The sequence below is a fragment of the Aythya fuligula genome, chromosome 29, assembly GCF_009819795.1.
Source record: "Aythya fuligula isolate bAytFul2 chromosome 29, bAytFul2.pri, whole genome shotgun sequence".
Lineage (NCBI taxonomy): Eukaryota > Metazoa > Chordata > Aves > Anseriformes > Anatidae > Aythya > Aythya fuligula.
In genome coordinates, this window is record NC_045587.1 from 1,849,423 (window position 1) to 1,868,986 (window position 19,564).

Here is a 19,564-nt window from a genome sequence, read left to right on the forward strand (position 1 = left end):
CAATGTAAAAAAAAAAATAAAAAGAGAAACTCAGAGCTTGGATCAAGGAGCAGTTTAATGAAAGGAGAAGCAAGCAGAGGCCCCGCAGAAGCAAAAGGAGAAAATTCTTCTGTGCTTCCCCTCAGGGAGTGATTTTCAGCCATGGCTTGGGAAGCAGGGCCCCAGCAGCAGTGCTTGGGGGGGGTACACATATTTCTGTGAGTAGTCCCCCTTCTCCTTGCCCACCTTGTATTGCTGTGGGACGCACAGTGGGGAGCAGCTCTTTGGGGGGGGTTGGGTCAGGGCCTTGCCACTGCACCAATTTGGGGGATTTGGGGGACCGTGGGGGCTGCACCAATGCTGTTCTCACTCCAAGAGCACAGCACCATTGGGGGGGGTGAGCTCTGTCCCAGTCAGACCCAGTAAAAGGGGACAGAGCTGGGTTCTGACCCCACAGCCCAGGGGGATATCCCATCCCACGCTACCTCCTGCTCAGCCACAAAAGCAGGGGGAAGGAGGGGGAGGAAGGGGATGCGTGGGGCTGTGTTCATCCTCCCAAGCCAGGCACGTTGAGCTCTGCCTGCCTGGAAGTGGCCACCCACTGCTGGGAAGCACTGAATGAGCTCCTTGTTCTGCTCCGCTCACCCCCACAGCTCCTGCTTTACACCGTGATTACACTGTGACCTGGCTTTGTCTCCAGCCCGGAGCTCGGGCACTTCTCCCTTCCCCATCTCATGGTGGGGAGAGGTCGGTGAGCAGCAGGGGACGCTGAGCTGCCTCCTGGGGCTGAGCCCCAAAAGGGGGGAGCTGGGGCTGGCTGCAGGGTGCTGGGCTCAGCCTGCCTCCAGGAGCATCCCCAGGGGCAGGGGGCTTGGGGTAGCCCCTAGCACAGAGGGAAATGGCTCCGCGCAGAGCAGGGCACCGCGGCACGGAGGAAAGACACCAGACACAGACCCAAGGACAGGGAATGCTTTTTATTCAGACCCACGGGAGAGGACGGGTGGGTCCATAACAGACTTTTCCATTTCACAGACCATTTAACAGCACAGACAGCAGTGCACCCACTGCTACAGACCCACTGGGGGGGTCTTCAATTACGTTTGTTCCCTGTACGAGCAGCACCGTTGTGAAGGTTTAATACTCCTCCCCTTCCTCCTCTCCCTCCCCTTCCACCGAGTCCACCCCCACCTCCTCGTAATCCTTCTCCAGGGCGGCCATGTCCTCCCTGGCCTCCGAGAACTCCCCCTCCTCCATGCCCTCCCCCACGTACCAGTGCACGAAGGCACGCTTGGCATACATCAGGTCGAACTTGTGGTCCAGGCGGGCCCAGGCCTCGGCGATGGCCGTGGTGTTGCTCAGCATGCAGACAGCACGCTGCACCTTGGCCAGGTCCCCCCCGGGCACCACCGTGGGAGGCTGGTAGTTGATGCCCACCTTGAAACCCGTCGGGCACCAGTCCACGAACTGGATGGTGCGCTTGGTCTTGATGGTGGCGATGGCGGCGTTGACGTCCTTGGGCACCACGTCCCCGCGGTACAGCAGGCAGCACGCCATGTACTTGCCGTGCCGCGGGTCGCACTTCACCATCTGGTTGGCCGGCTCAAAGCAGGCGTTGGTGATCTCGGCCACCGAGAGCTGCTCGTGGTAAGCCTTCTCGGCCGAGATGACGGGGGCGTAGGTGGCCAGGGGGAAGTGGATACGCGGGTACGGCACCAGGTTGGTCTGGAACTCGGTCAGGTCAACATTCAGGGCCCCGTCGAAGCGCAGGGAGGCCGTGATGGACGACACGATCTGGCCTATCAACCGGTTGAGGTTGGTGTAGGTGGGGCGCTCGATGTCCAGGTTCCTGCGGCAGATGTCGTAGATGGCCTCGTTGTCCACCATGAAGGCGCAGTCGGAGTGCTCCAGCGTGGTGTGGGTGGTGAGGATGGAGTTGTAGGGCTCCACCACGGCCGTGGAGACCTGCGGGGCCGGGTAGATGGAGAACTCCAGCTTGGACTTCTTGCCGTAGTCGACCGAGAGGCGCTCCATGAGCAGGGAGGTGAAGCCGGAGCCGGTGCCACCCCCGAAGCTGTGGAAGACCAGGAAGCCCTGCAGCCCCGTGCACTGGTCAGCCTGGAGGGAGAAACGGGGGGGGGGGGGGGGGGGCATGATTAAGTTGGGCAGCAGCAGAGCTTGCTCCTTCCTCTCTTATGTTCTCTCACAATGACATTTGGGGGATTTCCAGAAGCAGAACACAAGCCACCAGGCCAGGGTGAGCCTGACTCCTGCTGTTGGAAACCTTTGGAGCAAAAATCCCCTGGGGAAGCCCCTCTGCCCCCAGAGGGTTTTTGGGGGGTGGGGGGGCACTCAGCCCATGGCTCTGCTGCCACCCCCACGCAGCCTCTGGGGCTCCCAACGCCGCTGAGTGCAGCTGGATGCGGCCGCAGCCAGAGCCGAGGAGGAACAAAGAAGGAATTGCAGAGCTCAGCACCGCCGGGCGCCTGGGGACGCGGCGCTGTGGAGCAGCTCCAACGCCCCAGCTGCGCCGCATCCCGCCACCAGCCAATGGCAGCCGCTGCAGAGCAGGATTACCATTAATTAATATATTAAGTCTAAACACAGCCTGGCTAGTCCTGCAGGAAGGGGTGAGACCCAGAACCGGAGCCTTTGTCCTCATCTCACCACCCACCGGCGCCCCCCGTGCAGCCCCCCCCGGCCATACCAGCTTGCGGATGCGGTCGAGCACCAGGTCGATGATCTCCTTGCCGATGGTGTAGTGCCCCCGCGCGTAGTTGTTGGCCGCATCCTCCTTGCCCGTGATCAGCTGCTCGGGGTGGAAGAGCTGCCGGTACGTCCCCGTGCGCACCTCGTCTGCGGGACAGCACCACGCACCCCGTTAGCACCGGGCACCCCCTCGGCACCCACCGCCCCCCACCCCGGCTCCCTTTGCTCACCGATCACCGTGGGCTCCAGGTCCACGAAGACGGCCCGGGGCACGTGCTTGCCGGCCCCCGTCTCGCTGAAGAAGGTGTTGAAGGAGTCGTCCCCCCCGCCGATGGTCTTGTCGCTGGGCATCTGCCCGTCGGGCTGGATGCCGTGCTCCAGGCAGTACAGCTCCCAGCACGCATTGCCGATCTGCACGCCCGCTTGGCCCACGTGGATGGAGATGCACTCGCGCTGCGGGGACATTCGTGGTGCTGCGTCACCCCCCATGGCCTGGCTGAGCCCCCCTCCTACACCCCACCCATGTCCCATTCCCCCCCTCCAGCTGCAGCCCCATTCCATGCCCCCCTGGGATGCTGCCCCCCGGAGGGGCTGGTGCTGAGCTGCCCATGCCAGGATGGGGCCGGATCCTGCCCAGCCCCATCCTATTGTTCTGGGGGCTGCAGGGGGCTCAGCACCAGGGCCACACCCAGTGTGGGGGGGGGGACTCAGCACCGTCCTGCCCTGTGGGGCCGTGACCACACCCAGCGGGAGATGGGAGCCCCCAGGGTCACATCCTGCACTCCCCACCCCATGGGGACACTGCAACAGCCCATGTGGGCTGAGGGCTCAGCACCAGGGGCTCATCCTGCCCCGGGGGGTCCTCATTGAGCCAGGGACACGCCCAGGGCTGGACTGGGGACCCCATCCTGCCCCCAGTGCCACATCCAGTGTGGGACATGGTGCTCAGCACCCGGCGGGGCTCATCCTACCCCTGCAACCAGGACCACACCCAGCACAGGCTGAGGGCTCCGCACCAAGGGCCCGATCCTGCCTAATTTAAGAGGGGCCACACCCAGAGGGGGCTCAGCACCGAGGGCCCGATCCTGCCCTGTTGGACCGGGGGGGGGCTCAGCCCCAGCCAGGGGGGCTCCTATTGAGACCCATCCGCCACGAGCCACACCCGGGGGGGGGGCTCAGCACCGGGAGCCCCCTTCTGCTCCCTTTAACGGGCCCCGGGGGTCCCATCCTGCCTCATTTAACCGCAGCCACGCCCAGTGCGAGCTCAGCACCGGGGGGGGGGGGGGGGCTCATCCTGTCCTATTTAACGGGATCCGGGGGGGTCCCATCCCGCCCCGTTCACCGGGAGCCGCACCCAGAGCGGGCTCAGCACCGGACAAAGGGCCCCGATCCTGCCCCGTTTAACGGGGACCGCGCCCCGAGCGGGCTCAGCACCGGCCGGGGGGGGCCTCATCCTGCCGGGGGGGCCTCATCCTGCCGGGGGGGGGCCTCATTACGGGCTCGGCAGCTCCGCCGGCTTCGGAAGGGGGGGAACGGGAACAAAGGCGGCGGCTCGGGGGTCCCCGGCGGGGGCGCGCACGGCCCGGGCCGATCCCGATCCTGGCTCCGGTGTCCCCCCCCCCACCTCGGTCCGGTGCCCCCCCCCCCCCCCGCGCTCACCATGGCGGCTGCTCGGCTCCGGGGCTTTCTCACAGCACGACGCTGAGGCGGTCGATGTAAGAGGCGCGGCGGAGCCGGTGGCTGGGAGCGGGGCTTTATAGGGCCGGGACGGGACGAGGGGGGGGGACCGGGGCGGGGCGGGGGGGGGAGGTGGCGATGGCGGCCATTGGAGGCGCGGGGATGAGGCAATGCCCCCCCCCCGGAGCCGCAGACAAAGCCGGGCGGGGCGGGGGGGGGGGGGGGGGGGGCCGGGGGCTGCGGCGGGTACGGGGATGGAGGGGGGGGGACAAGGAGGGGGCAGCACGGCTCGTCGCGACGCTGCCCCCCCCCCCCTCCTGGTCCTGGTCCTGTCCTGCCGTGCCCCGGCCCTGCCCCGGGGGGGGGCATTTTCCGCCGTGCCCTGGTCCTGGTCATGTCCCCGGTGCGGTGCCACCAGCCGGGTGTCCCCGGGCCCTGGTGCCCAGCTATGGGGGTGGCCCCAGCCACGGCTTTGTCCCCAGCCCTGGGGTGTCCCTGTCCCCATCCATGTCCCTGTCCCCATCCCCGGCCGTGTCCCTGTCCCCATCCCCAGTCACATCCCTGTCCCCAACCCTGGCCGTGTCCCTATCCCCAGCCCTGGGGTGTCCCTGTCCCCATCCCGTCCCTGTCCCCGTCCCCATTCCCGGCCGTGTCCCAGTGCCCCGGTTCCCAGCCACGTCCCGGCCCCCGGTGCCGCCGTGGCCCCGTGCCCGTCCCCGCTCCCTCCCAGCCGCCTCTTTGTGTGCCACCCCCGGGGGGGGCCCACCGAGGGGGGGGGGGTCCTGGGACCGTTCCCAGACTCTGCCCCGGGAATGGCCCCGGCACCAAGTGGCAGCTGCTCTGCGGCAGCTGGTGGGGGGGGGGGCACAGCTGGGACATCGGCCGCTCGCCCCCCCGAGCCCCCCCCGCCGTGCCACTGTCCCCCCCACCCAACCCCAGCGGTCCCTATGGGGTGGGGTACGGGGGGGGTGCCGGGGGTCGTCCCCCAGGGCTGCCCCCAGCTGCTGCAGGTGGAGCTGCCAGCATCGCCCCCCCCCGCGCTGAGAAATCACATTTTTTCTCTGCATTTCCCGCATTACGCGGATTTTTGGGCAGCTCCAGGTCCATGTTCCCACGTCCCCGCCACCCTCCTGCCCCATGCTCTGCCCCCCCTCTCCCCCCCAAATTTTTTGGGGTGCTGCTAAACCAGGGCAGGGAGCAGGGAGGGGCTGGGGCTCCCCCCCCTGCCCCCTCCCCGATAATATGGGGCTGCAGACAAAGAGGAGCCGCGATTTGGGCATCGCCCACTGGAACAAAGGCAGCCAGGCTGTGCCCCCCCCTTCCAAAGATTGGGCTCCCCCCGGGCTGTGCATGGGTGTTTGGTGCTCCATGGGGGTGGTCCTGTCCCCCCCCCCATGGGAAACGTGGTCCTGAGCCCCCCAACAGCTCCAGGCTGGTTTTTTTTTTTTTGGGGGTGGCTCCCCTTCAATGCCTCCAAGCCGTGGGCAGGGGGGGGCTCAGCGGGGCGCTGGGTGGCTCGACCCCCCCCCAGGCGATGCAAGGTGAAGGGCGAAGGGTGCCGGGGGGGGGGGGGGGATGTCCCCCTCCCAGACCCTTCCCATCATTAGGTATGGGAGGCCACTCGTCTCCGCGCCGACTGCTGCCAGGCAACTGGCCCTGGTGGCGGGGTTGCTAGGAGAGCGGGGGTGCTAGGACACGGGCTGGGACCCCCCGCTTGGGACCCCCCCCCCCCCACATCCCCCTCCCCACATCCATCACCTTGCAGGGCTGGGGGTGCCTGGCGGGGTCGGGACCCCAAATCCCCCAGTGTTTTGCTGCAGGGGAGGGGGTGACCCCATCCCTGACCCCCCCACACACACTGCCTGCCCCCCCCTTTGCTGCAGTGAGGGGGGGGTGATACCATTCCTTTACCCCCCCCCCCCATGGCATGGGGGGGCCACCAGCCCTGGGCCCGACGCCCAGCCCTATGTGCACTGATTGAGGGGTAAGGGGGGGGCTGGCCCCTCTCACTGCTGTCCCCCAGCTCCCAGCCCCCCTCCCCAGTTCTCAGGGCCCCCCCCCAGGTCCCAGCCGCCCCCCCCGGCTGCTTCCCATCCGCCTGTGCTCTGTTGACTGTTGGTAGCAACGTGGCAGCTCCTGGTGACGGTTGCTGGGCCCCCGCCGTGTTTGCAGCCCAGGAATGACCGAGCACAGAGGCCATGAGACCCCCCCGGACCCCCCCTCCACATCTGGGTGTCTCCATGGGGACCCCATGAGCCAGCCCCCCCTCAGCACCCAGCCCCGCTCCCCCCCCCCAGTACAGCCCGGAGCTGAGAAGCCGGCGCTGGCTCGGGGCCAGCTGAGGTTTCCAGCTCTGTGTGCCCCCCCCCCCCGTGCTGCCAGCCGCCCCCCCCCGGCTCTGTCTGTCCGTCTGTCTGTCCCCTGAGCATCGATGTGACGGGTTCGCTCAGACGGACGGACGGGGCTGCTCCTCGCCTGGGTGCAGGATGGGGCCCTGGGGTGGTGGGGGCATGGCGGGGGTGGGAGCACCCAGCCTGCCCCCCCCCCTTCAAAGAGCTGGGTGTGGGCCCCCCCCCCGGAGCTGCTGGGAACCCCATCCCCATGGGGGGGGGCACAGTGTGTCCCCACAACCAAGGTGCTCCGTGCCCCCCCCCCCCAGCAGTGCTGGCACTACAAAGCCCCCAAGGGAGCCACAACAGAAAGGACACTGGGGGGGTGGGGGGGGTGAAAGGGGCAGGGGGGGCAGAGCTCGGGGGGGGGTCAGGAGACGAGGGGGGGGCTGCAGGGCTGCAGCGGTGGCGGCGGGGGCTGCGTCTGCTGGGCGTGGGGAGGGGGCTGCAGCCGCGGCACCGCATTGCGGCAAAGCCTGGGATAAAGGCACGGGGAGGTGGCTGCGGGGGGGGAGCCGAGGGGGGAACCGGGGGGGGTCAGAGGGAACCGGGGGGGGGAGCCAGGGTGGTGATGCCGCAGCTGGCACATCCCCATGGGGGGGGGGGTTCCCATCTCAGGGGGCTCCGGTGGCGCTGGTTTCGAGGGGTGGGCAGCATGGGGGGCACTGGGTGCTCCGGCCCCATGCGTGAGACAGCACCAAAAATGGGGGGGGGGGGGCAACGGGGGGGACAGGGGGCACCCAGTGCATGGCACTGAGAAGAGGGGGCCGCGCACAGCCTTGGGGTGGGGCAGCACAGGGTGTCCCGGGGGGATGTGGGGGTCTGGCAGGGTCCCGCTGCTCTCAGGACCCTCCCTTGGGGTAGAAGGGGGGGGGGGGCACGAGGCGGTGACCCCGCTGTAAACCCCAGCACGGTGGGCGGGGGGGGGGCACAGGGGCTGCCGCGTCCCCGGTCCCTGGGAATTTGACCCCGAACCGCGCCCGCCCCAGCCCAGGGCCAGACGCCGGGGTGCTGTAGGGCAGGGCGGGGGGGGTGGAAGCGTTGTGTGCCCCCCCCGCCCACCCCGCCCCACGGGAACGGCCCCGGAGGGAGCGCCCCGGGGGGCTGGCGGCGGAACAAAGGCGGCGGCTGCCGGGAGGCGGCGCGGGGGGGGCCCCGAGGGGCTTCCCACGGGGGCGGGGGTGGGCCAGGGAACAAGGTCAAGGATGGAAGACCTCCTCCGAGGTCTCAGGCAGCCCAGTTGCATGATAACGACCCCAAAAAAGGCTGTCCGCGCAGGTAAAGGACCAGCAAGAACTGGTGTGGCTGCCCAAGTCTGAAAAAGGAAGGATCAGAAGTTCAGCAGCGAGGAAGACTCCTGGCCTTCATCAAAAGACCACCAGAGCACCCCGGACCACCACCCAAGGACACCAGTACGCATGCGAATAGGGGGCGGGATCTTATGGTAATGAGTCTTCGGATAACTCATGAATATGCAAAAGCCTTACTGGGATGAATCTGTATTTGTCCCACTCATAAGCACGCTGCCCGTAACCCGTGGTGCGCAAGCTGGGGGGAGTTATCCCCCCAAATTAATTTGGCACCCCCCCAGGTGGGACCCTCTCTGTCCGGCTGCGGGACCTGCTGAGGACGGGACTCCTCTGGGCACCCCCGGGAGTTCTCGGGAGGACTCCCCTGCTCATTCAGATCACCCCAGGGACAGACAAGGACCATCACAGATGGATGGGGTATGTTGGAAAATGAGGGGATACCTGTAAGTCGTGAGGAGATGTCCTACGCCAGGTAGAGGGGGATGCTGGTGCTCCCCCTGGGTAGGGAATTCCCATAAGGTAGTAGCAGGGTACGTGGTATATGGCATGTTCTGTGGAATTTATGAAATATCTATGAAATAAGATTTCATATGAAATCTGTGAAATAAGGGAGTAGCAGAATAAGGGCTGTGGAACAGTAATTTGGGTTCTCCTGGCTACAACAGCAGGAGCTGTGTGTGGCATTGCCCTAAGTATTGTCATCTGTTGTAGAAGTCCAGTACTGTGTGTTAGCATTAGACTTATAAGGGTTGATAAAGATCTGAGGCAAATGGTTATTGGTTCATGATTCATGATACACACAAATTTGATTATTGTTCTAAGTGATATATTCTAGTATGAATAAGTGTAAGGGGCCTCTTTGTGTGATTGTGTGACTGTGCTGTGAGTGAGATGCAGCACCGCGACTCCACTATGCCACGAGGAATATGGCCAGAGAGGGATGAAGTGTAAGAGATTGAGAAAAGACATCATAATGGGAAGAATTTTGAGTGCTATCGATAAAAAGATCCCTCTGGGTTATATCTTGGCCCATTGGAAGGACATTGGTGGGCCACCTGGAGGAAATGTTAATCATGAGACCTTAATTAAGTATTGTAACCAGTGGTGGACATAATGGAGACAAAAAAAATCAGGGTCCAGACTGGGGAGACATTAATCTAATGTTGGGGGAGATGATGGAAACAGAAAAGCAGCTAATTCTTAAGACAGCCTGAGTTCATGTATGAGCTCAGATTGCCAATGGGACCACTAAGAGAACTGTAGACTATTGCATTACCCTGATCGACCCCCACTGAGACCCTAATCACCCCAGAAATTATAAACGGTTACACAAATACCAAAATCTGATTAAATTGGGAATTGAGAACTGATTCTGAAAGCTAAAAGTCATTCAACCCTGTATAGTATCCAACAAGGTCCGAAAGAAACCCCTAAGGAATTTTTGGATCAACTTTGAAATGCAATGAGAAAATATATCAGTTTGGACCTGGCTTCGGAAGACAAACAGAGTTTGTTAGAGAGAAGTTAAAGGTTAGTTTTAGCAATTTTAACCTTAAAAGTATTTGGTAAGGCAGTCTTTCAGGTATCGGGGTTATCTGATGCTTTTACCCAGGTATAAGGAGTCCGCCCTTTCTCTGACATTCTTTCTGCCACCTCATTAATCAGGAGCACTTGGAACAGTCCGTCCCACTCAGGTTGCAGCATTGATTCTCTCCGTGTCCATATCAGAACCCAATCTCCTGCTCGGAATGGATGGATCAAGGCTTCCGAAGGTGGGGTTTGAGCTAATGATCCACAGGTCCTGAGAGATGACAAAGAGGATGACAGCCCGAGTAATCCTTAAGAAAACAGTTATTAAGAAAAGCATCTTTTGTCTCAAATTGAGGTACTTCGTTCCCTTTGTCCAGGTACAGCAATCCAAATATTTCATGTGGTGAAACTCCCACATCTTTTCTTGGTGCAGTTTGAATTCGGAGAAGTGCCAAAGGTAAGCACTTTGTTTGGGGAAGCTGAGTTTCCAGAACTTAGTCAACTGCTTCTTTACTTTCTGATCCTCTCCACCCTTCTAGAAGAGGAAGGATGACCAGGAGCATAAAATTTCCACTTAATTCTTAGAGTCCACATTAGCCCTTGCAATATTTCTGACATAAAGTGATTTCCTTGATCAGAGTCAATATTTTCAACAGCTCCATACCTGGGAGTTATTTGTTCTAGAATTACTTTAGCTACTGTGTTCACACTGAAGGGAAAGCTTCCACCCACCCTGACAAATGATCCACCAAGACTAATAAGTGTTTAAATCTGCCTGCTCTAAGGAGTTCTGTAAAATCTACCTGTACATTTTGGAAGCGTTGAATTCCTGGTTCTCACCCCCTTTGGGCTGATTGCAGATAATTTTCCTATTTGCCTTTTGACATACTACATAACTCTGCAAATTTGTTCAGCCAGAGTGTATATAGTCCTACACATAGGTATTGCCATAGCACAGCATCACACATTGCCTGAATTCCCCAATGACCCTCTTGATGTAAAACAGTTAATAGTTGCCTCATTAGCACTTTATTCAACGTTTCTTTCCCATCAGGGAGTATCTATTTTCTTTTGGACTTTGTGACTCCTAATTCCTTAAAAACCTCTTTCTCTTAAAACTTTTTAGTTCTTTTCAGTTTTGGGTATGGGTAGCTCAACAATTCCCTGAATCCTCTCTGGATTTATTTATTCTTCTAGATGCCCGAAATGCTTGACTTCTCTTTCTACGAATTTTAATTTATTATCCAATACTTTCAAGCTCCGTTTTCCCAGAAAGTTTAATAGCTTGTTAATGTTTTCTCCTGTCCTGACAGTAAAAGATCATCCCCGTATGGGAACAGTAACGCCTCCTCCAGAGGTTGGAGTTAATCCAAAATCTTTTATAGAATTCACCCAAATAAATCAGTGACCCCCAGGTAAAATTGTCTGTATTGCTGCTTTCACCCCGTTTCAGGATCTTTCCTGAAAAAAGGCGAATATACCTGTGCTCTCAGCAAAGAGAGCCCCTCAAATCCCCCCCAAATTCCCCACCCGCGCCTCCCCCGACTTTCGAACCGGGGGCGGGGCGGGGCCTGGAGGGGCGGGGCCTGGAGGGGCGTGGTGGGCGTGGCCCCGCCCTCCCCGTGCCCTGCCCACCGAGGCCCCGCCCCCTCCATATAACGCGCGGCCCCGCGGGGCCCCCCCCGCGATCTTCTCACCGTGGCTCCCAGGCGACCGGCTAGTGAGCGACCATGGTGAGGAGGGGGGGCCGGGGCCGGGACCCCCCCCCCCCGTGCCCCGAGTGGGGTCGGGCTCCGTGGGCTGCGGGCCCCCGCGTGCCTCCCGGTAGCGCATGGGGCCGGGTCCCGTGGGGGGGCCGGGGACTCGCGTGTCCCGCGTGGGTGCAGGGGCACGGGGGCCGTGGGAGGCGCGGGGCCGGGTGCGGGGAGGGGGAGGCTGGGGCAGGGACCCCCGGAGGGGCTCGGTCCCCGTGGGCTGTCCCGGGGCTCCCGTCCCCTCGGTTTTGGGGCGCCCCGTGTGGGTTCTGGGTCTGCTCCCCCCTCCCGAGACTGCGCACCCTGGGGCTCCCCAGGTAGGGGGGAGCCCACCCCGAGAGCCCCCCTGTGGGGTGCGGGCTCCCTGGTGCTGGGAGCACTCCCCACGGGGGGCGGGGAGTCACGCGTGGGGGCAGCCCCCACGTTTCGCCCTGCTCTGCCGGGGGGGAAGCCGGATGGGACCCGAGGGAGGCTCCCGCTAGCATCGGGGCCGCGCTCCCAAAATCTTCGGAGTTTTCTCTCGCCCTGCCCCGAGCCGTGGAACCGGCACCGGTGGCGCCGCGGTGCTGCCATGAGTCAGGGCTAAAAAACGGGTAAAAGCCCTGCACCCAGCTCCCTCGGGTGGGCTGCAGCAGGGGGCAAACCGAATGAGCCCCCCAAACACCTCTCCTGCGCCCCGCAGCGCGAGTGCATCTCCATCCACGTGGGCCAAGCGGGTGTGCAGATCGGCAATGCGTGCTGGGAGCTGTACTGCCTGGAGCACGGCATCCAGCCCGACGGGCAGATGCCCAGCGACAAGACCATTGGCGGGGGGGACGACTCCTTCAACACCTTCTTCAGCGAGACGGGGGCCGGCAAGCACGTGCCCCGGGCCGTCTTCGTGGACCTGGAGCCCACGGTGATCGGTGAGCAAAGGGAGCCGGGGTGGGGGGCGGTGGGTGCCGAGGGGGTGCCCGGTGCTAACGGGGTCCCCGGTGCTGTCCCGCAGACGAGGTGCGCACGGGGACGTACCGGCAGCTCTTCCACCCCGAGCAGCTGATCACGGGCAAGGAGGATGCGGCCAACAACTACGCGCGGGGGCACTACACCATCGGCAAGGAGATCATCGACACCGTGCGCGACCGCATCCGCAAGCTGGTGAGGGGTCCCATGGGGTCTCTGGGGGTGGGTGCCCAGCCCCAGGTGGACCAAATACAATGGGAAGCGGGAGGAGGAGGTGATGAGCACGTCCTTCTCACCCCATCAGCACGCTGGGATGCATCATTTGGGGAGAACAGGTGGGGCTGCCCTGGGGGGGCTGGGACAGGGGAGACAGGTCCGGGCTGTCCCCTGGCTCCAGGCTGTCCCCTCCCCAACGCCTGCCCCGGGGCCCTGTCTGAGCCTGGTGCCAAGCCCGGCTGTGCTGTGGTCAGGACAGGAGGCTGGGACCCCGTGGGCAGTGCAGCCCTGGCGTGGGTGCTGGGGTGGGTGTGGTGGTTTTACATTGCTGGGCAGCTTGAACTCCACCACGGCTGCTCTCTCACTCCTCCTTCTCCTCAGAAGAGGAGGGGGAGAAGAAAAGGAAAGAAACAACTCATGGGGTGAGATAAGGATAATCTAATTAAAGGAAAAAATATGAAAAAAATAAAGGAAAAAGCAGGGCGTCAACACATGGAGCTGTAGTTCAGGGGACAGACGTTTCCACAAGAGCCCACCCCTCCCTTCTTCCTTTTCCCACCTTATATTGCTGAAAGAGACATCGTATGGCATAGAAAACCTTTGGTCGGTTTAGGACAACTGCCCTGGTGATGTCCCCTCCCCACCTCTTGCCCATCCCCAGCCTGCTGGCTCTAGGGGGGGTTAGAGGGAGTCCTGATGCTGTGCCAGCACTGCTCAGCAGCAGACACAACACTGGGGGGACACCACTGCTGTTCTAGCTCCACGTGCAGAGCACAGCGCTGCATGGGCTGCTGCAGGGAAAGTTCACTCAATCCCAGCCAGACCAGCACAGTGGGGCTGGTTGGACTGGTGCGGCTGCCCTGAGCTCTTTGAACCTCGGTTCCCACGCCGGGGCCAGCGCCGTGGTTAGCCGGACCTGCTGTGCCGCCGGCTCTGCCCTGGGTGCTCCTGGCACATCAAAGGCTGCACCACGCTGCCTGCGGGCTGGCTCCAGACACGAGGCTCCAGCTGCCTCTGTGCCAGGGCACGAAGCCATGGCTGACCTGCTCCAAACCCCTTCCATCTCTCCTCCTAGGCTGAGCAATGCACGGGGCTGCAGGGCTTCCTGGTCTTCCACAGCTTCGGGGGTGGCACCGGCTCCGGCTTCACCTCCCTGCTCATGGAGCGCCTCTCGGTCGACTACGGCAAGAAGTCCAAGCTGGAGTTCTCCATCTACCCGGCCCCGCAGGTCTCCACGGCCGTGGTGGAGCCCTACAACTCCATCCTCACCACCCACACCACGCTGGAGCACTCCGACTGCGCCTTCATGGTGGACAACGAGGCCATCTACGACATCTGCCGCAGGAACCTGGACATCGAGAGGCCCACCTACACCAACCTCAACCGGTTGATAGGCCAGATCGTGTCGTCCATCACGGCCTCCCTGCGCTTCGACGGGGCCCTCAACGTTGACCTGACCGAGTTCCAGACCAACCTGGTGCCGTACCCGCGCATCCACTTCCCCCTGGCCACCTACGCCCCCGTCATCTCGGCCGAGAAGGCTTACCACGAGCAGCTCTCGGTGGCCGAGATCACCAACGCCTGCTTCGAGCCGGCCAACCAGATGGTGAAGTGCGACCCGCGGCACGGCAAGTACATGGCGTGCTGCCTGCTGTACCGCGGGGACGTGGTGCCCAAGGACGTCAACGCCGCCATCGCCACCATCAAGACCAAGCGCACCATCCAGTTCGTGGACTGGTGCCCGACGGGTTTCAAGGTGGGCATCAACTACCAGCCTCCCACGGTGGTGCCCGGGGGGGACCTGGCCAAGGTGCAGCGTGCTGTCTGCATGCTGAGCAACACCACGGCCATCGCCGAGGCCTGGGCCCGCCTGGACCACAAGTTCGACCTGATGTATGCCAAGCGTGCCTTCGTGCACTGGTACGTGGGGGAGGGCATGGAGGAGGGGGAGTTCTCGGAGGCCAGGGAGGACATGGCCGCCCTGGAGAAGGATTACGAGGAGGTGGGGGCTGACAGCGTGGAGGGCGACGAGGAGGGGGAGTACTAGTGCCTTGTCTGTTCTGCCAGCTGCACCACGAGCTGTTCATTAAAAGCCCACCCTGCATCACCCTGCCTCTCTCGCTTATTGTCCCTACACATTCTGCGTCACGCTCACCTGGGCAGGACCCCCCAGGTGACAATATTGGGGGGGCTTTCTTGTGGGTTGGGGCTTTCCTGCAGGCTGGTGGGGGGCACCTTGGGTGGGTTACACGGTGCTGGGCTGTCTGCACAGCGCCTGGACTGGGGGCTGAGCCCTCGCCCGTGCCATACGGTGTCCCTGGGGCTCCCCGTAACCCTGCTGTGCTGCCACACGAGGGGGAGACCCTGGGGGTGACCCCTGGGGATGCTTGGAAGCCCCACGGTACCTCGCACCCTGCCCCTAATCGTGGCCGGGGCTGTCCCCAGATGCCCTCCAGCACCAGTCCTTGGTCCTCAGATGCCCTCCAGCATTGGTGCATGGGCGGGGAGCAGGATGCGGCCCTGGGCAGGGCTGGGTTAGCCCTGGGCACCGATGCAGACGGGCCCTACGTGGCGTCGCAGCTCCTGGGCTGCCTGGCGTCGCTCTGCGGAGCCTGGGGGGGCTGCTGGGCTTGGTGGGGAGCGGAGACCCCCCCCCGCAGCACCCGGCCGCTTCCCGTAAAGCACCGCCCTGCTGCAGCCATGCCCGGGAAGGGGGAGGGGGGGATGGAGGGGGGCCAAGGCCCGTTATTCAGCGCTGCCCCTGTGCATGGCAGCTCTGCAGAAGCCAAGTCCCGGCCCCGGTGGGGGGGGGGGGGGGGCGGACAGGGTGCCCCCTCCCTTGGCTGCTGGGGACACTGGGGACAGGGCCTGCAGCGCTCTGGGCAGGGGGCACCCAGCTGGGGGGGGGGGGCTCTGCGGAGCCTTGCAGAAGTCCAAATGGGGCTCCCTTTGCAGCCACACGAGGGGGGGGGGGGGGCAGCAGTGTCCCCCCAGCCCCACCCCACACTATGTCAGGGACCCCCCCGAGATTCCTTCCCGTGCACCCCCCGGCACCTCTCCTGCACCCCCGCACCCCCGCTGCTCCCGGCCCCGCTCCCCGCGCATCCCCCCCCCCCACACCCGGTGCCATCGTTCCCCGCGCCCCCGGGGCGCTCCCCGCAGCCCGAGGCGGGGGCGGGCCGCGCTCCCCCCTCCCGCAACCCCGTCCTCTCGCTACCGGAGCCCCCCGGCGGGGCGGAGCAGCCTCCCGCTATAAACGACCGGAGCCTGGGGCCGCCGCCGCCTCCCCGCCGGTGCCATGGACCGAGGCAGCCGCGCCCCCCCCGCGCCCCGCCGCGCCCCCGGGGTCCCACCGGCCCCGGTCTCCGCCGCTCCCGGGCGCTTGGCGGAGGCGGCGGCCGCAAGGGGAGCGGAGCGGGCGGAGCTGGCGGCGCTCAACGATCGTTTCGCGGCGTTCCTGGAACGGGTGCGGGCGCTGGAGCGGCAGAACGGGGCCCTGCGCTCCGCCCTGGGCCGCGCCGCCGCCGCCGCCGCCCCCCGAGCCGCGGGGCTGGTGCAGGGCGAGCTCCGGGGGCTGCGGGACCGGCTGCAGCGCCTCGGCCGGGACCGCGATCGCCTCCAAGCCGAGCGCGACGGGCTGGCCGCCGAGCTGCGGGGGCTGCGGCAGCGGTGGGCGGTGGGACCGGCACCGGGGGGGAACCGGGGAACGACCCGGGAGGGGCGGCGGTGGGGAGTGGAGGGCGACGGGGGGATGCGCCGGGGTGGGCACCGGGGGGTGAACCGGGATAGGGACCGGGGGGGGAACCGGGATGCGCTGGGTAGGGACCGGGAGTGTCCCGGTGACAGGGACGTGCGCCGGGATGGGGAGCTGGGGGTGCCCCAAGGAACATTGGGGTGGGCACCGGGGGGTGCCCCGGGACGCCCTGGAGAAGGCACCGGGATGGGGGTGATGGAGACACCCCGGGAGTGAAGTGGGGATGGGGACGGGGGGCGCCGGGGCTGTTGGGGAGGGGACCGGGGCACGCAGCGGGGTGCTCTGGGGGGAACCGGGGGTCTTTTGGGGAGGGTCCAGGGGGTGCAGCCGGTGTGCGCTGGGGAAAGCTGTGGGGATGCACGGGGGAGGCTTGGGGGGAGCGAGGGACTGCGGAAGGGTGGGGCCCAGGGCAGGGCGCAGGGTCCCCGCCTTGCAGGAGGGGACGCACTGGGAGCAAACTGGGACGAGCACTGGGAGGAGGTGGGGCCAGAGGTGGACCTGGGCCCCCCGGGGAGGAGCAGGTCCCAGTGAGGGATCCTATAGGGCTGCAATGGGGTGGGGGCCCTGCCCCAAGGCACTGCAACAGGGACCGGGGTGGGGGACCCCAGGGATCTGTGGGTTCTGCGGGGTGGGGGTGGGCCTGCCTGCAGCTGGGGGGTGCAAGGGGGGGACCTCAGGTTTGTGGGGCCCCTCTTCCTCCTCCTCTCCCATCCCCTGCACTGTGCAGGGGGACCCAGAGAGTGGCAGGCTCAGGGTGGGGGGTCTGCACCCCTTCCCCCTCCTTCCTTCTCACCGCTGCTGCCCCCCAGGCTGGAAGATGAGATGCAGAAGCGGGAGGATGCGGAGAAGAGCCTCGTGCTGTTCCGCAAGGTGAGCGGGTGGGGGTCCCCGTCCCCCACGCACCCCACACAGTCCTGAGCCTCTGTGCAAAGTCTTGGCGATGCACCGGGTGCCCCCCAAGGGAGGGGGGGACATGGTGGGGGTCCTGGGGGTCCCGTTCCTTTTGTATTCCCCTCGGCTTAGCCTGGACTCTCCTTGCAGGACGTGGACGACGCCACGCTGTCCCGCCTGGAGCTGGAGCGCAAAATTGAGCTGCTGATGGACGAGATCGGCTTCCTGAAGAAGCTGCACGAGGAGGTGGGGGCCAGGGCTGTGGGACGGCGAGGGAGGTGGGACGGGGGGATGCCGGCGTGACCTCCCACGTGCCGTGGCACCCCAGGAGCTGCGGGACCTGGAGGTGAGCGCGCAGAGCCAGCAGGCGGAGGTGCAGGTGGAGCTCCGGCAGCCGGACCTGACGGCCGCGCTGCGCGACATCCGCACCCAGTACGAGAGCATCGCCGTCAAGAACCTGCAGGAAGCCGAGGAGTGGTACAAGTCGAAGGTACCCGGGGACATGGGGGGGACACGGGGAGGGGGCGGGATGCCCCCGCAGCCCTGACACCCCCGCCCTGGTCCTCGCAGTTCGCCGATCTCTCAGACGCGGCCAACCGCAACCACGAGGCGCTGCGGCTGGCGAGGCAGGAGATGAACGAGTCCCGGCGGCAGATCCAGAGCCTCACCTGCGAGGTGGACGGGCTGAAGGGCATGGTGAGCACCTGGGGACACGGGGGGGGGACATGCAGGGACCAGCCGCAGCCCCCTGCCGCCCCTTCTGCCCCTCTCCCCGCAGAACGAGGCGCTGCAGCAGCAGATGCGGGAGATGGAGGACGAGTTCGGGGTGGAGATCGGGAGCTACCAGGACGTGGTGGGGCGGCTGGAGCAGGAGATCCAGCACATGAAGGAGGAGATGGCGCGGCACCTGCGCGAGTACCAGGACCTGCTCAACATCAAGATGGCCCTGGACATCGAGATCGCCACGTACCGCAAGCTGCTGGAGGGCGAGGAGAGCCGGTGAGGGGCCGCGGTGGTCCCGCTGGGGAGGGCAGCACTCGGGCTGGGACACGAGGGAGGGAGCAGCACCCGTGGCCTCGTGTCCCTGTCGACGCTGGGAGCCCTACGGGGTGCAGCCGTGCAGACCCCGGCCATAGAACAGGGTCACCCCCCACCCCGGTCACCCCCTTGTTACGGAATTTAACTGCTCCGCGCCTCGCTGCCGCGCTCGGAGAAGTGCCCTGAGAATTTCTCGCTGCACACACACAAAAAACAAGGCCAGGCAGGGGAGCTGCCCCAGCCCTGCTGCCACCCGAGCTCCTCCCGCAGCCGAGGGCTCAGCATGGGACAGGGTCACCGCGACCCCCCCGCACCCCCCCTCACCCCCCTCTCCCTCCCCAGGGCCACCTTCCCCCCGCACCCCGCTGCCTCCTTCAGCACCAGAAGCTCAGGTGAGGGCTGGCCGGGCTGAGGGGGGGGGAGCCCACATTTGGGGGGACGGGGACCCCCGGAGGGTGCAGCTGCATCCTTTGGGGCCGTGCCCCCACCCCCCCAACCTGCACCCCGAGGTCCCGCTGGAGGGCTGACGGCTTCTCCATGCCCCAGTGCTTGAGCTGGAGCCGGTGCCGAGCCCCGTGCGGAGGATGCTGCTCATCAAAACCATCGAGACGAGGGACGGGCAGGTAAGCAGCGGGGGGCTGAAGCCCCCCCCGGTGTGGGGCTGACCCCCCCGGTGCGGGGCTGACCCCCCAGATGTGGGGCTGACCCCCAAATTCTCCCCCCGCAGCAGGTGGTGACGGAGTCGCACAAGGAGCGAGCGGAGCCCAAATGAGGAGGGGGCTCCCGGTGCCTCCCCCCGGTGCTGCCCCCACCGACGGAGGCCAGAGCGGACCCCCCGGTGTGGGCCGGGGAGCGGGGCCGTCCCCCCGTGCCCCCCCCCCCCCCCGTATTTATCGCTGGTTCTCGCCCTTTGGTTCTCCCCGTGCCGCCGCCGCGGGCGGATTTTCCGTTGTACCGAGCGCGCCCCCCCCCACACCCCGCCCCGGTGCTGCCCCCCCCGGGGGTGGGCAGGGGACAGGGAGGCCCTGGGGGGGGCCGGGTGCTGCCCCCCCCGTCGTCCCCGTTCGCGCTTGAGCGGCAAATAAAGGCTGGAGCCCGGAGGCGGCGCTGTCGGTGGCGGTACCGGGGGTCGGCACCGGGACCGGGACCGGGGACCCTTCCCCATCGGTGTTACGCGGCCCCCCCGGGGGCGAGGAGAGCCGGGTCCTGGACCCCCCCGGGACGCCCCCGTTCCCCCCGGGACCCGCTCCGGCCTTGGGGCTGTCCCGAGGCTGCTCGGTTCCAGCCCGGGGATGGGGCTGGGGGCGGCACCGCTGCGACCCCAGCCCCAAATACCACCGGGTCCCCCCCCCCGGGGCTGCGGGGGGAGGGCGAGCA

At 65.2% G+C, this 19,564-nt stretch overlaps 3 protein-coding genes across 5 annotated transcripts; 2 read left to right on the top strand and 1 right to left on the bottom strand.

The window, feature by feature from the left end:
• Window positions 1-711: 711 nt before the first annotated feature.
• Window positions 712-14,611, top strand: LOC116500025 (tubulin alpha-1C chain-like). Of its 2 annotated transcripts, none has more exons than XM_032204923.1 (4): window positions 712-716; window positions 12,029-12,251; window positions 12,335-12,483; window positions 13,580-14,611. In XM_032204923.1, the coding sequence occupies exons 1-4, from the start codon at window positions 714-716 to the stop codon at window positions 14,549-14,551; spliced, it is 1,347 nt and encodes a 448-aa protein (XP_032060814.1). In that variant the 5' UTR covers window positions 712-713; the 3' UTR covers window positions 14,552-14,611. The 2 variants fall into 2 exon arrangements, with proteins under 2 accessions (XP_032060814.1, XP_032060813.1); XM_032204922.1 differs by lacking the exon at window positions 712-716 and adding an exon at window positions 11,285-11,325.
• Window positions 939-4,420, bottom strand: TUBA1A (tubulin alpha 1a). The gene is made up of 4 exons (XM_032204921.1): window positions 4,345-4,420; window positions 2,916-3,138; window positions 2,684-2,832; window positions 939-2,094 (listed from the first exon to the last, which is right to left on the bottom strand). Exons 1-4 carry the CDS (start codon window positions 4,345-4,347, stop codon window positions 1,114-1,116), a joined length of 1,356 nt encoding a protein of 451 aa, XP_032060812.1. The 5' UTR covers window positions 4,348-4,420; the 3' UTR covers window positions 939-1,113.
• Window positions 14,612-15,787: 1,176 nt separating the features above from the next.
• PRPH (peripherin) lies at window positions 15,788-19,288 on the top strand. 2 transcript variants are annotated; one of them, XM_032204924.1, is made up of 9 exons: window positions 15,788-16,173; window positions 17,068-17,128; window positions 17,300-17,395; window positions 17,478-17,639; window positions 17,720-17,845; window positions 17,928-18,148; window positions 18,530-18,579; window positions 18,734-18,810; window positions 18,915-19,288. In XM_032204924.1, the coding sequence occupies exons 1-9, from the start codon at window positions 15,803-15,805 to the stop codon at window positions 18,957-18,959; spliced, it is 1,209 nt and encodes a 402-aa protein (XP_032060815.1). In that variant the 5' UTR covers window positions 15,788-15,802; the 3' UTR covers window positions 18,960-19,288. The 2 variants fall into 2 exon arrangements, with proteins under 2 accessions (XP_032060815.1, XP_032060816.1); XM_032204925.1 differs by lacking the exons at window positions 18,530-18,579; window positions 18,915-19,288 and having other exon boundaries at window positions 18,734-18,802.
• The last annotated feature ends 276 nt before the right edge of the window (window positions 19,289-19,564 follow it).